The sequence below is a fragment of the Pipra filicauda genome, unplaced genomic scaffold, assembly GCF_003945595.2.
Source record: "Pipra filicauda isolate LSUMZ 115617 unplaced genomic scaffold, ASM394559v2 scaffold26_size5592650_pilon, whole genome shotgun sequence".
NCBI lineage: Eukaryota > Metazoa > Chordata > Aves > Passeriformes > Pipridae > Pipra > Pipra filicauda.
Window position 1 is genome coordinate 3306192 of NW_024104387.1, and position 14152 is coordinate 3320343.

Below are 14152 nucleotides of genomic sequence, written 5' to 3' on the forward strand. Positions count from 1 at the left end.
TATAAAGAGCAAAATGTAAGTGCAAACTTGACTCATGTAGAATAGACTATTCATACCTAAATGCCGCCTCTTGTCTGCAGAGCAGTTCTCACTAGGATTCATTTTTTCTGGGACGTTACCCTGCAGATGTGAGCAGCTTCAACTGAAATGGGCAGATTTTCTCCAAGTGCGCTATTTCCTGGGCATTTGAGTTGCAGGGGTGTTGGGCATGACTAACAAGTTCTGATCTGTGTGGTGATTGTGTTGCCTTAGACCATGGCTCAGAATATTTAATCGTGAGGCACACTACTAACTAAAGCTGATTGACTTAAAAACTACCCACAGACTTCTCAAATTAGGTCACAGCCTTCAGATTTTTACTCTGGGGGACACTTCTAGTTTTGATGGGTTTTTCCAGGTTAACATATATTTTTATTCTGCCCAAATTTTTGTTTATTTCTAATAGAAGCAGTGAGTGGAATTTTTTTGTTTTGCTTTGTTTCTTTGTATTCTCAAATACATGATGTGACCTTTTTTACTAGGTCTGAGTATACTCCTGATCAGAACAGGCACTGCTAAAAGTGAATCACTACTATGCTTCAAGTTGGGGGGGGACACTTTTTTAAAATGGGAATACTAAGGTTTATTCGTTTTTATTAACAGCAGACCTGTGATGGGTGAGACACAAAGAAAGGTATTAAGACAATGCTAGCAGCATCTCAGTAAAATATTTTGACTATTTGTGTATGGTTTGCTGCTTGATACCAACAGAGGAGGCTTGTTAGAAAGTTTTGTGTATCCCAGTATTGATGTGACACTTTACATGTCAATAAGGCTCTTCATGTGGATTCCTACTGCCACTTCACTGCTTGTGGCATGTCCTTACTGGCATGTCACCATTGGTCTGAAAAGCATTGAGAATTGTTGTCTCCCATAAGTCTTTCTCTTGTGTGGAATGAGACCAAAAGGAGAAGAACACAGAGATAAAGTAGAAAGGGATCCAGTCCTGGTCAATGGCAAGTTGAATCTGAGTCAGCAGTGCCCTGGCAGCCAGGAGAGCCAACCCTGTCCTGGGGGGCATCAGGCAAAACATCACCAGCCGGTCGAAGGAAGGGATTGTCCCGCTCTGCTCTGCACTAGGATGGCCTCATTTTGAATTGTGTGGCAGTTTTGGGCATCACAATAGAAAAGACATTAAGCTATTAGAGAGCATCTGAAGGAGAAGCCGTATGAGGAGGGGCTGAGGTCACTTGGTCTGTTTGGCTTGAGGAAGAGGAGACTGAGGGGAGACCTCACTGAGGTCTTCAACATCCTCATGAGAGGAAGAGGAGGGGCGGGTACCGATCTCTTCACTCGCATGACCAGTGACAAGACACAGGGGAATGGCATGAAGCTGAGTCAGGGGAGGTTTAGGCTGGATATCAGGAGAAATTTTTTCAACCAGAGTGGCTGGGCACTGGAATAGGCTCCCCAGGGAAGTGGTCACAGCAGCAAGCCTGTCTGAGTTCAAGAAGCGTTTGGACAATGCTCTCAAGCACATGGTGTGATTCTTGGGGTGTCCTGCAGAGGACCAGGAGCTGGACTCGGTGTTCCTGATGGGTGCCTTCCAACTCAGCATATTCTATGATTCTATGAAATGCTAACCAGCCTAATGGGAAAGGCTGAGTCCAATCAGATTTGCGTAGCCCTGGTTTATGCCTGTTCTGCTCTTTGGCACTAACTTGGTGGAGAGAAACTTCTCTTAACACATCTCTGCTTCCCCAGTGAGTCAAGTTGTGATACGAGACAAGAGGTTATAGGCTACTGAGTGTGAAAAGCATAAGCCACTTGCAAGAAAATGCCAAATGCTTTATTTGATTTCTCCATCTGTTGGAAATTGCCATACTAGAATAATTTTCTTCCTTCAGGAAATATTCGCCCTTTTGATTTCCAAAGTGTTAATCTGTAGAGTTCCTCCCTGGCAAATGAGTCACTAGGACAGAGCCAGACTTCCGTAAGTTTTAGCACTGAATAACTAGCATGTAGGCCTCACATTTATCAGTTTGCAATATGTCTCTGTAGAGACATGGAATGAGCAATTTAATCTTAGTTCTTCTTTGACACCTGAAGTTACAACTGTTTTGAGATTTGGGGAGAAATAGATTTGATTTCTGGATTCAAAACCAAAACAGGAGCTCTCTGAAGCATTTTTCCCCACAGGTCATGAGGGCAGACTTTTCTAAGGCTGGCACGGAATTTTCACAGCTAAAATATTGGTGGTGAAACAGTGGGCACAGGTGTAGAAATAAACCGATTACGTCTGTGGATATGAAGTATGGCCTTATTGCACAGCTGCCAGCTGAGGAGATGGACTGTCTCTATTACCCATGCATAGAGCCTAGAACATGGTTGCCATTATTAAGAAATAATGCTTGTGATTAATGACCGTGTGATTAATAATGAGTGAGTTCTACAGGCTTTGAAAATATCTGTTGACCTGTGAACTCAGGCCTCCCTTGCATAACCAGATCCTATTGAAACTTTTTACTGTTGTACTCTGCGGTGTATGTCCCTTCTGGGGGAACTGAAGAAGTGGATAATGAGACCTTTCATGATGCAGCTGAACGGAATGCAGGCATTGCATATGCTTCTGCTTTACTTTTATACACTCACTCTTACTGTTCTGGTGGTGTTTCACTATCCAGTATGTATCTGGCATCGAAAGCCATTTTAAATATCTTTTTTTTTTCCATCTGTTCCAAAATGTGAACTGAAGTAAACAGTTATTGAGTCTATATCTACTGTTTATATTTCTGTGCATTGGTTTGGTTCAGTCTCTGCTTGTTGCAGACCAAGTTTGTGTTCCAAAAGACTAAGCTACGTGAAAATCTTTATGCATGTCCCTGGAACTCCCAGAAAAACAGAGGGCCTGATTTCATCTTTCAATGATGTGGACACACTAGGCACAGGGATTGAGGTAGAATTTAGGCTGTCTGATTATGACTCTGAATACTTCTTTCAGTGTTTCCGAATGAATATTTGTGTAGAATCCGTGTGTATCACTTATTCAATCAGGTTTGAGGTGTTTGGTTTTTTTGTTAGAATTCAAAAGTAGGCCGAGCCCCTACCATGCAGTGCTGCATCACACACAGGAGGGTTTGTGGCACAGCTGTTCAGTGTGGATGAGGTTTTCTGAAGCTTCAGCTCTGTGATTCAGGGTTTTTTGACTTTATTCAAGGCACTAAAAAAGAAGATGACAGGAGGTATAAGCAGGCAGAAGGTGAATTTGATTGTGCAGTGCAGAAAGATAAAATGTCCATAATTGCAAATTCAAGTGGCAGCATTATGGCCCCATCCCATAAGCCTTTAGCCCTTTGCAGAGTCCTCTTGCCAAGTTACGCTTGTTCACTCAATTAAGGGTTTGCAGAATCAAACCCTTGGATTTTTTCCTTTCCCAGATCCCCATGCAAATCCATCCTGGTCCTCTTCCACCTCCCAATCCAGTCTTGTCGCCCTGGATCATGTTCCTGGTAAGTACAGAAGGAAAAAGTTAGTTATGCCCATGCTGCTTGGCTCTGGAAGTCTGCATTTCATTTATCCTTCTGCATTGGACTTACCAATAATGGGAATTCTGGACCAAGTGGGGTTTTTTTGGTTTTTTTTTATAAGGATTAAATATAGCCTCTAATGTGTGGAACTTAAAGAGTTTAAACTTGAATCTGAGATAGCTTCATCTGCATGATATTCCTTGAACAACCAGGCCTGGCAAATGTCCCGCCATTGATGGTTTTTGCTGCTAAGACCTATTTGATGTTCAAAGTTGTGTTTCCCTTTGAAATATCTGAGGATTTGAATTCTTGCAAAGCCAAATTTTCAAGTGCTGTAAGGCAGTTCCGTTGGCCTGGGCTGATACTATTCTTTACATGAAATGAAGGTGCATGAGAACATTTCCTTCATGTGAATATTTCTTCTCAGTCTAAGATCTACTCTTCAGCAGATTTCATAGGAGCTGTTGAAAGTGTGCTGTAAAAGGGATTATATTTTAATTATTAAGGTCTCTAATTATTAAGGTCTCTAATTATAAGTGGCTCTGGCAGGTTGTCCTCTCAGATTGTGTTTGAAGTACTTGATTGGGTGAAGATGATCTGAATTTAATTCCTAACTGGGTGTTTGCTCCTCTATCACTGGGTAGCTTGATCTTCTCTGTGAAATGGAAACCATGATGTTTCCTTTCTCTTTTACTGGAATGTTTTGGCTTCTCAGGGGACATGCCATGTGGTCATACACTGCCTCACACAGTGAACCTCCCTCACACACACCCTCACTCACCTGTGAGCCTAAGGGTGCAGCAGCACGATAAGTGATGTTTTGCAGCAAGTATGGAAGGCTTTAATGTATTAGTATTTCATATAAGTGTGGTGCTTTCTCCTCAGGCATTTCAAGTAGCATGAATTTTGATGAGGAAGAAGATGAGGAAGATGAAGACAGCTCCAGTTCTTCACAGTTAAACAGTAACACCCGACCTGGTTCTGCCACAAGCAAGAAATCCAACAAGGTAAGGTGAGAGTTCTGAAGAAGGGGCATGCAAGGTGCTATGTACTGCATGATTTCAGAGTGCAGTCAGGATAGGCCTGGCTTTCTTGTTCTGTTTTTAATATGCACTGGAGTATCTCCAAGGTGATTTACTGTGATAGCTCTCAGGGTTCACAGGAGCAAGCAATGAAAACAATGACTTGGAGAGAAGAATAGCAAATATTGTCTAAACTTGAATGAAGAGAAAGGTAAGCAGTAAATATTTACCTTTCTACCTCTTGCAGGTGCTCAGAAGGATCTTTTGTTGCCATTGACTTTTTCTAGGCATTTTCCCACCCTGTTCTCACTGCCACCATCTGAACATAAAATAAGACTTTGGATTGTTCAAACAATCTAAATCACAGGCTCTTGCTAAACCAGTTGATGGTGCCCCACTCTTTTATATACTGCACTGACTTCTCATCTTTGTTGTACCTCTATCTAGCTTAAACTGTTGCTCCCTATCCCATTTCTTCCTTTCACCAAAGGCCATCACTGTCCTAGAGTGTGGCCTTTCTGGAAAAAGGGGGGCACTGAGATGGGAAGCTGTGAGCCAGGTTTTGCTGTGTAACTGCACAGCTTTCTGTCTGTGCAGCCACCCCATTCTGCTTTGCCAGCTGTGTCTGTACACTGAGCATCAGCTGCACAGGTAACTGCTCCCCAGGCCTCTGGTAGCCAAGAGCTTGACTGATTGGATTAGAAGAGATCCTTACGTTGACAAACTGTCTTCAAGGCTGCTAAGGAACCAGAATAGGGAAGACAATATGTCCCTTATTTTTATTTTTTTTTAAATTGCAACTGCTATCAAATGCCGTTCCTTTGTACTTATAACCTTGTAAGTCAAAGCTGAGAAACTTGAATTTTGCTTATTGTTTTAGGAAGCGGCCTCAGCCCCCAGTCCTTCCACAAATGAGCCTCTCATAGACGTCGATGACCTGGAGGAATTTGCCATAAGACCTGCTCCACAGGGTGTCACTGTCAAATGCAGAATCACAAGAGACAAGAAGGGAATGGATCGAGGGATGTACCCTACTTATTACCTCCACTTGGAAAGGGAGCATGGTAAAAAGGTCATAAAATAACTTGAATGGCATACCAGTTGCATCTGAATTTAAAAAACTGATAAAAATCTGAAGAAGTATTAGAAAGAAAATGTATATTTTAAATGTATTTTCACTTTCACTGAGCTCTGTCCTACAGTCTTCCAAAAGCAAAACAACAGTATCACTTTGTTCCACTGCCTTTCTTCATATGTCTAATCTTTGGCCTTAAATAATCCATGCATGGCACCTTTATGTGACTGTCAGCAGTTGGGGCTCTCTGCGTTCTGTGGCCTGAAAAGCATCTACTTTCAATTCAACTGGAAGAGCCAGAGCAACTTAGAATGAAACATTTAACAAAATAGATCAAATTTAATTATTTAAACCATAAATAATAGAAGTCATTTTCCTTTTCCAGTTTTTTTTTCCCCTGGTTTTGCTAGGTCCCAGGAGACCTTCTGTCAGGAGACCTTCTGTTACTTTGCTAATGATGCTGGAAGACAGAAAAATTGCCTGTGGTTTATTATATATCAGGGCAGGAAGTGGTGTGTGCTAATCCCTTTAGCATTCTGGAATATGTTTTTTTGCATTGCTTAGGTCTTTCTGTTAGCTGGACGGAAACGAAAGAAGAGTAAAACCTCTAATTACCTCATCTCTATAGACCCAACTGACCTGTCTCGGGGTGGAGAGAGTTTTATTGGAAAACTGAGGTAAACAGTGTTAAATCTAAGAATTTTTATTATATTATACAAAGTTCATTTGATATTAGGAAGCCTGTAAGCCACTATGACTTCTTCATTAGAGGCTTGACTGCATACATCATGTGATAAAATGGTCTTAAAGATCACCAGTATCCAAGGCATGTTTTCAAAATCTCTCAAGTATTTACAGGATCACATTTTATTAAAAGTCATCAGGACTGAAGCTTCTTAAATGCTCAAAGGCCAGATTCTCAAGGGTGTACAAGCACAACTTATCTTAATGGGATTTTCAGAAGTGCATGAGTACATTGTGTCTAGCCTCTTTTGATATAAATACCTTGGAATGGAAGTACTGTCTGTTACACAGAGAATCTCTTTGGTTTTGCCTGTTCCTTAAGACCCAAATCAGTTATTTGCAGGTAGTGGAATTATTTCAGAAGGACATGTTTCTTTTCTGTCTGTCGCCCTGTTGTACACCAGTCTGTTGTTGATACCTGGAGCCTCTCGATGTATGTTTAGATCATCTGTGCCTGAGGAAAGGACCTGTGCTGCTCGTTGCCATTTGCCTGTGTGGATCTTGGAACTTCACGTGCTATTTATTGCAGCTCAGACACAGAATGAGGATAATGTGGTTTTGTATGTCCTACATTGTATTTTGCACTCCTTTCCATTGAAATAGGAAAGATTATTTATGACTTTATAAAAATCACTCCCTATATTCCAGTGGAGTTTAGTAGTCAGGTAAGAAAGCAGATAGTTTTGTACAGAGTAAGCATACTTTAAAAACACAAGCAAACAAACAAAATAACCCTGCTGAGTGTTTCCTTACTGCTTTCTTGAATTTTCTAGTTTGCAAGATGAAGCCTCCAGTGTAACGATAAGGGACTTTTAATATACTCTGCTGTACTGTACTGTTATGTTTTTGTTATGGCCTTTAATCCAGGAGTTGCCATTTACCTGGGATTAGAAATAACAGCTCTCTCTACTCAATACTTCTCTTTCCTTTGGGGCTACAGTGCAGTAAAGGATAGATGTCTCAAGCAGCATTACTGGCAAATGGTGATTGGATTTTCCATTTTTTTGATAGATCAAATCTTATGGGAACTAAGTTTACAGTTTATGACAATGGAGTAAATCCAATGAAAACAACATCAAGCCTGGAGGCGAGTACCCTGCGTCAGGAGCTAGCTGCTATTTGTTATGTAAGTACTGCTCACAGGCCAAATGTGCAGGAAGGGCAGTTCAGTTTCTGAAACAGCACTCTGAATTTCCTTCTCACTTAGGATTATGTAAATCAGCATTCATACTTGGACGTAACAGAGCAGCTGATCTCCACTAGAGAAACCAGGAAATTCAGTGGAAAGCAGAGGTAAAAAGTGTGCACTCAACACATAGCCCAGTTCTCACCTTTGGTCAGAAGGTGTTGGGGCTTTTACATAACCCCCTGGAGGGGGTAGGATGCTTTCTGCAGGCGCCAGCTGAGGGAGCCTCCTGAACTGCAAAGAGTTGTGTGCATGGCATTACTGCTCTAGTGTGATTGTTTATTATGGCAGTTTGGAGGAGGCATCTCTCATCCAAATCACAGGTAGCTGGACAGGTATGTCTGCAGCAGCTGAGAGACTGGGATAAAAATTCTAAAACTCTTTTTTTACCAGGAAAAAACCTAAGCAAACCCCAAGCAAAATCCAAACTTGTACTGAATGAGAGAGACCAGCCTCTTATAAGACAGTAAATAGCACTTGTCAGGAGCAATGCAGACAATGAAGACTTGAAACACAGTTGCTGCTGTTTCCTAATTGCTGGATAAGTAACAGTTTTGTTGACATGATTCTTTCTGTCCAGAAATATGTGGGCCCAAGAAATCCTTCCATTCAAAGTTGGTATGTACACTGCTACAGAAAGTTGTCTGGTTTCACAAATCAACAACTTCTGATAAAAATATCCAAGAATGGCTTTTCTGAAAAGTTCCTGCCTAACTTTAATCAAGGGTGCTTGGAAATCTGTCAGTTCAAGGTCCAGCACATACCCAGTGTACGCACAGAATGTGTTCCCAGAAAGGTCAGCTTTGGGTTGTGGGGAGCAATGTGTCTGGAAGATTTCAGCACATGAGCAGGAAAGCAGAGAGCCATCCTTTCCATGCAAAGTGCCAAAAGTACTGAAGTGGGACAGTATTAGCTGCCAGCGTGTTCTTTTCCTGCTGCTTAGGATGCAATTTTTCTGTGGATACAGTATAAATACTGTGTTTGTTCATGTGTGCTGTTACTCAGGCACATAGTTTACAGTTGGAGATAGACAGAGAAACAGATACATATGCCTCCACTCCTGTTAGATTTAAAACCCTCAGAAAATCCAACTAGCAAGAAACTCCAGGACTTGGTGTCAGTTTGACTGAAGTTTCAGTAGAAACCTAGAATTTAGATGTTTAATATAGGTAATTTTACTGGTTTATATGGGAGGGCATTCCCTGGAGCTGGGCAACTAATCATCTGGTGGAAATTGAAAATACAAGAAGAAAATAAAAAAGAATTGAAAAAGGTTATATATTGAAAAATTTAGGCATTGCTTGTTTAAGTCAACAACGATAATTTTTGAATGATGAACACTGCCAAATTAAAAGCTGTTGTGGTCAGAAGAGGTAACTAGAAGTGTGAATGTTGGAAAGAACCAAACCATGGCCACTGTTGGCACAATGTGGCTGAGATAAGCTGCTTTTATATGTGTATTTGTAATCAGCAGTTTGAAATTTGGACATTTGTATAAGAAAATTACTTTTTATAATAACAGAGAAAAGCAGCAGGCTTGCAGGTGTGCTGTGGCCAGAGGACAAAAGGAAATTGGAATGGTATTTCATTATTAACCAGGTTTGTAAAAGTGAGATTACTGTCCCTGGCTGCAGCAGAACCACAGCAAAGAGTGCCAGGAAGAGCAGTATTGAAACACCCTTGTCCTAAGGCAGTCTTTTAATTCCTGCCTTGAGATTTCCCCTACAGCAAAAACTATAAAAAACAATACTTTAGAAGCACCATTATGCCTCTCACTGTCCCTCAGCTCATCTGATCAGGTACCCATGTGGAGAGCAAGCTGTACCCACTCCCACCAACTTACTGAGCATGACCTGCTTAATCACCTCAGCAGGTCTAGTTTATACAGACAGAAACTGGTGATGCATCTGTTAACTGTGAGATAAATGTGTCGAGGACTCTCTTTGTGGAGCTCACCTTAGGGCATGTTTCAAGGGTCGGGAACAGAGAGCAAGGACAGTTCTCTCAGGTGCTGTTAACCATTTTTACTCCCGCACTGCTGGCAGCCCAGCATATTAATAAACCTGCAGCAGCACCTAATGGCTGGTTGCAGAATTGCGTGACAAAATTTATCAAGGAGCAGTGAGGTGTAATACTTGTACCACGATTTTCTGTGCTGGATTCCTTTATATCCATAGAATCTCACAATTCAGTTTGTGTCAGATTCTGCAGGCAGGGAGCTCAGCTGACATTCTGAGGGGTGACTCAGGTTTCAGTAAAGCAACAAGACCTCGTGTCTCTACTCAGGCCTCAATCACTTGCATTGTGCTCCAGTGTTGTAGGTTCTGTGATTTGGGCTTTCTATGGAATTATAGTTTCTACAGAAGATATTAAGCACAGATGTGTGAAACAAGTCCAGAAAGGGAAGTGGCTGAAAGAAAATTGGGGTAACAAAACTGTGAGTGTCCTGGAAGCTGCTGGGATATACACCTTGCTGCTTTTATCGTGGCAGCTATTGCCGCTAAAGCAAGATGCTTACATAGCTTCTTGGAAGTGTGTAAGGTTTTAAAAACAACCCTGTGGAGAGGCTCTGTGTTCTTTCAATCCAGTTTATTGTGACACATGCTCACAGAACAGCTGACTGGATTGGCTAAGGCAGAGAGTGCAGCTTCTGAGCAGTACTGGGCCAAGTCCTTAGCTGGTATTGATGATTGGTGTCCTGGTTGAGTCAATGGGTCTCTGCTAGCTAACAGCACTTGTGTTCCTGTTTAAACTAAGACTGTCAGTGGCATTAAAAAGGTGTAAAAACAGAATTTGGCCTCTGTTCCCCAATAATGCCGTTTGTAGTCTTGAATTTACACACACAAAATCATGGAGGAGGGAAATAAAAGAGAAGCCGGGAATGAGACAGGAGGTAGGGGGAATAATTGTATTTGGATGCAGGTGTATTGGAAAGATTTGCTTTTAATTAAAGCTCTTCTTTTTGTCCTGTTTTCCTCATGTATTCCATGTTTATGTAATTCCAGTTGAGTACCATGATTTTATCAAAAGGGCAGCATTTGCAGTACAATGTATGATAATTGGTGATGGTTGTAATGTGCAACTAGTGACCTTTCTCTTATCATGTGGCAGAAGTTCCAATTTCAGTGTTTCTGAGTAAATCCAAAGAGTATGGTACTGTTTTTTCAGAGTGATAATACTGCTTGTTGGGAGGGAAGTGATTCAGCACTATTATTTAATTTTACCTTGAACAATGTCTTCAACCAGTCAGCATCTAAATTAATTATGTATAGCATAACTGCTGCCTGATGAGAAGAAAAGCTTGTAAGGCATTGCAGAGAAGGCTAAAATTGCCAGTAGTTAGTGGAAAATAAGCATAAGCATGAATTTTTTTCTTAGAACTTGTCCTCTGCTGTGCTGAGTCTCTCTTACTGGCAGTCATATTGGTTTTTGTCTCACCGTGACGCAGAACCAAGGATAACGCTTCCAACTGAATTGATAACATGTTTTACTCTGCCAAAGATGTGACATAAATGATTCAAAAAAGAGGCAGAATCTTCTCATTAATGTACAGAGTTAGGAAGATAATATGAATATACCTGGATTGCTTCAGGAGTATTCGGTAAAATAACTCAGTGGAATTTTTCTTGCACGCATGAAAAACTTCAAAGAGTTGTGGAAAATCTCAAGATGGTTTATTGAAACAAAGTTATTTCAAAGGTCTGATGGATGACAAAACTGCACAAGTAATTTTTAGGCATATTTTTCAGATGTTTCTGGTGAGTTGACATCCTTGGATTTTTTACTCGCAAGAGTAGAAATGTTTTAAAAAGCTTAGTGTTCCTTAAAATCAGGACACTTTGATTAAAAGTATAAAAGCAGAGACATCTGAATGTGTAATTTCTAAATGTCCCAGTGGTAAAGCTCCACCAGCTGGAGGGCAGGGCTGTCTGGTTCTTGGCATCTTGTGGTATGTTGCTGGGAATATCACCAATGGGAATGTCCTTCCTGAGATTCCTTAGTGTATGTCCACGGCCCTTCATTTCAGAATGGTAGAGGGGAAAAAAAATCCATATGACTGGAAAAAAAAATTATCATGAAACTTGAGGATATGAACTTCCAGAGGTTTCACTGTTTCATTTGCTGGAGTTAATGCTAAAATCAGCTTTTACTGAGTGGATTAGGAAATATTGCCCTTTACTTTTTCAAAAGCATAGGATGACTTAGAGAAATATTTGGCCCTAATTGCTTCTGAGGGAGAAAAAAAGAAGTGTCAGATAAAAATAAGGCTTTAGGCTGGTTTAGATTTTAATGGTTGTGTTTTGAGAGGACAGTGAGAGCTGTCCTCTGCTGGAGAGCTTTTACTGACCATTTTGTAAAAATATGGTCAAAAGCATCAGATCATGTTTAATGCAAGAACTTGTATTTTCCATGGATTTACTTTTGCTGCCCCTGTGATTTCTTTACTTTCCCTGTCTTCATAGCTAGAAAATTTGCCTTCATGCTAATGTGTTTGTTTTTTACCATGTTCATCTCTAAGCATAACATATCTGAAGACTTTGAAAACCACAGCACTGCTAACAGATGCTCTTACTGGCAGCTTCTTCTTGTTTGCTTTTGTGCTGGCTCTGGAATAAATGGAACTGGTCCCATATCTTTAATTTTGTCTCGCATCAAAATGTGTGACTGCATTTTATGATTTTTAAATTGCAACTACTTTATTTTGGGATCTAGCAGTAGCCAAGCAATCTGGTTAATTCATATCCTTTTTTAACAAAGGGATTTTTGTTTTTAAATTATATTAAGGTGCTGGCAGCCAATGCTAGGAATGTTTTTGGAAACCTCTCTATTTCCATTTTTCCTGTTGTTGGAGCTTCTAAGACAAAGCTAGAATGTTTGGCAGTGCCAGTGAAGGTGGGAGTTTCAAGATGTTTTTCTAGTTGACTAACAAATAAGTTCCCATGGCTGCCGCTGTGTCTCTCTGTTGAAGAAATTAACTTTAAAAATAAAGAACATGATGAAATCTTTTCTAAACATTTTTAGGAAACAAATGTCTTGGGGTTTAAAGGACCTCGTAAAATGAGTGTGATCATACCAGGAATGAATATGGACCACGAAAGAGTTTCCATCAGGCCACGAAATGTAAGTCACACCGTCAACCAACACTAAAAAATAACTTGAATTCTCTTTCAGTTAGAGTCGGGGTTTTATAATTGCATTTCTGAAGGTCTAGAGGTAAATAAAGTGGTGTTTGAACGATTGCATAACAATAGGATGTGTGACTAGTCCTGTGACTCACAAAAGCATAACAATTAATGTATTTTGGTAACAAAAGTTACAACTAACATTTTCCAAATGGTGGAAAGGACATTCACATGAAGATCCTCAGAGTTCTCTCTTTCGTTCATTGAAGCTGTTTTAAGGATTGAGGGTAACAGTTCAGTTTTTGGGCTAGGATTTATGAATTCTTATCTTCTTTTCTAATGTATTTTTTGTCATGTGATTATGTTAAAGCAAAGTGTGTATCTGTGATGTGTGCAGGAACATGAGACACTTCTTGCAAGATGGCAGAACAAAAACACAGAGAGTGTCATTGAGCTCCATAACAAAACGCCAGTCTGGAATGATGACACCCAGTCCTATGTTTTAAATTTCCATGGTCGAGTCACACTGGCCTCGGTGAAAAACTTCCAAATTATTCATGACAATGATCGTAAGTACAGCTCTCAGTGATGTGTAGGAAGAGTACTGCATGCACAGCCTGGGAGGGATTCTGCGCTTACAGTTGTTATCTGAGCAGGTTTAATTGAACTCTGTGGGTCCAGCTTAATGCTGCTCTGCCATATGGCCGTGGCATTGATACAAGTTAGGTGTTTAAATGCTCATGCTTGCAACAGGGGAGAGCTATGTGCTGTCTGAGTTTTCTGCTGTGGTTGCCCAGCTTATGAACTGAGCAACAGTTTAAAGTCATTTCTACTCTCAGCCCAGCTGCCTCGCAGTCCTGCAGTCAGCAGGACCGTGGGGCCGGGTCACTCTGCTCAAGCACATGTATCACATAATCCTTCCTTGGTTCTTTTTGTTTGCTCTGGTCCCCACACACTGCCCAGCTGGAGGTGGCAGTCAGACCAGTCCCACTGCACATCCAACTTGCCATTACTAGTCTTTGTGGCATTAGCCCTACAGAACATTGCCAATGTCAGAACAGCCTTTCACACTGTCCCCAGGCCCTTACTGATGGGCTGCTTTCTGCCATCAGCATGCAGCTCCCTTTTTTTCTCAAGCTTAGGTACAGTTGTCGGAGCCGGGATAAAGGCAAGTGCTCGAATGGAGCAGCACTGCCCCACTTCATGCCCACTTTAGGCAGGCACAGTCACTTGTGCTGGAGCCCACCAGGCTAGACCAGTGCCATGCAGACTGCAGGGAAACTGGTGAAAGTGGCTGTGCTAGTCTCTGAGAGCAACACTGAATTTGAAACATTGATGTATACATTTGCTGCATTTTATAGGGGGAAACAGGTACACCTGCTTCTGCAATTAAACATTTCCAACTGTGAATGAGGCTTAGATTTCCTCTTGCTGACAAAGAGTACAAAAGGGAAAAAAGTTGGGAAGAATTTCTGAACATGCTATAACAGAGAGAT

General features: G+C 41.0%; 1 protein-coding gene across 11 annotated transcripts in view; it reads left to right on the plus strand.

Moving 5' to 3' along the window:
- The window catches only part of TUB (TUB bipartite transcription factor), a 171017-nt gene that overhangs the window by 131819 nt on the left and 25046 nt on the right, over positions 1 to 14152 (plus strand). For 7 of the 11 annotated variants that reach the window (XM_039382461.1, XM_027737537.2, XM_039382457.1 and 4 more), the window contains 7 exons: positions 3417 to 3488; positions 4392 to 4513; positions 5409 to 5600; positions 6168 to 6280; positions 7359 to 7473; positions 12556 to 12654; positions 13054 to 13225. In XM_039382461.1, coding sequence (XP_039238395.1) covers positions 3417 to 3488; positions 4392 to 4513; positions 5409 to 5600; positions 6168 to 6280; positions 7359 to 7473; positions 12556 to 12654; positions 13054 to 13225 — 885 coding nt within the window. The remainder of the gene's footprint in view (positions 1 to 3416; positions 3489 to 4391; positions 4514 to 5408; positions 5601 to 6167; positions 6281 to 7358; positions 7474 to 12555; positions 12655 to 13053; positions 13226 to 14152) is intronic. The other 4 variants (XM_039382459.1, XM_027737545.2, XM_027737555.2 and 1 more) reach the window with 1 other exon arrangement.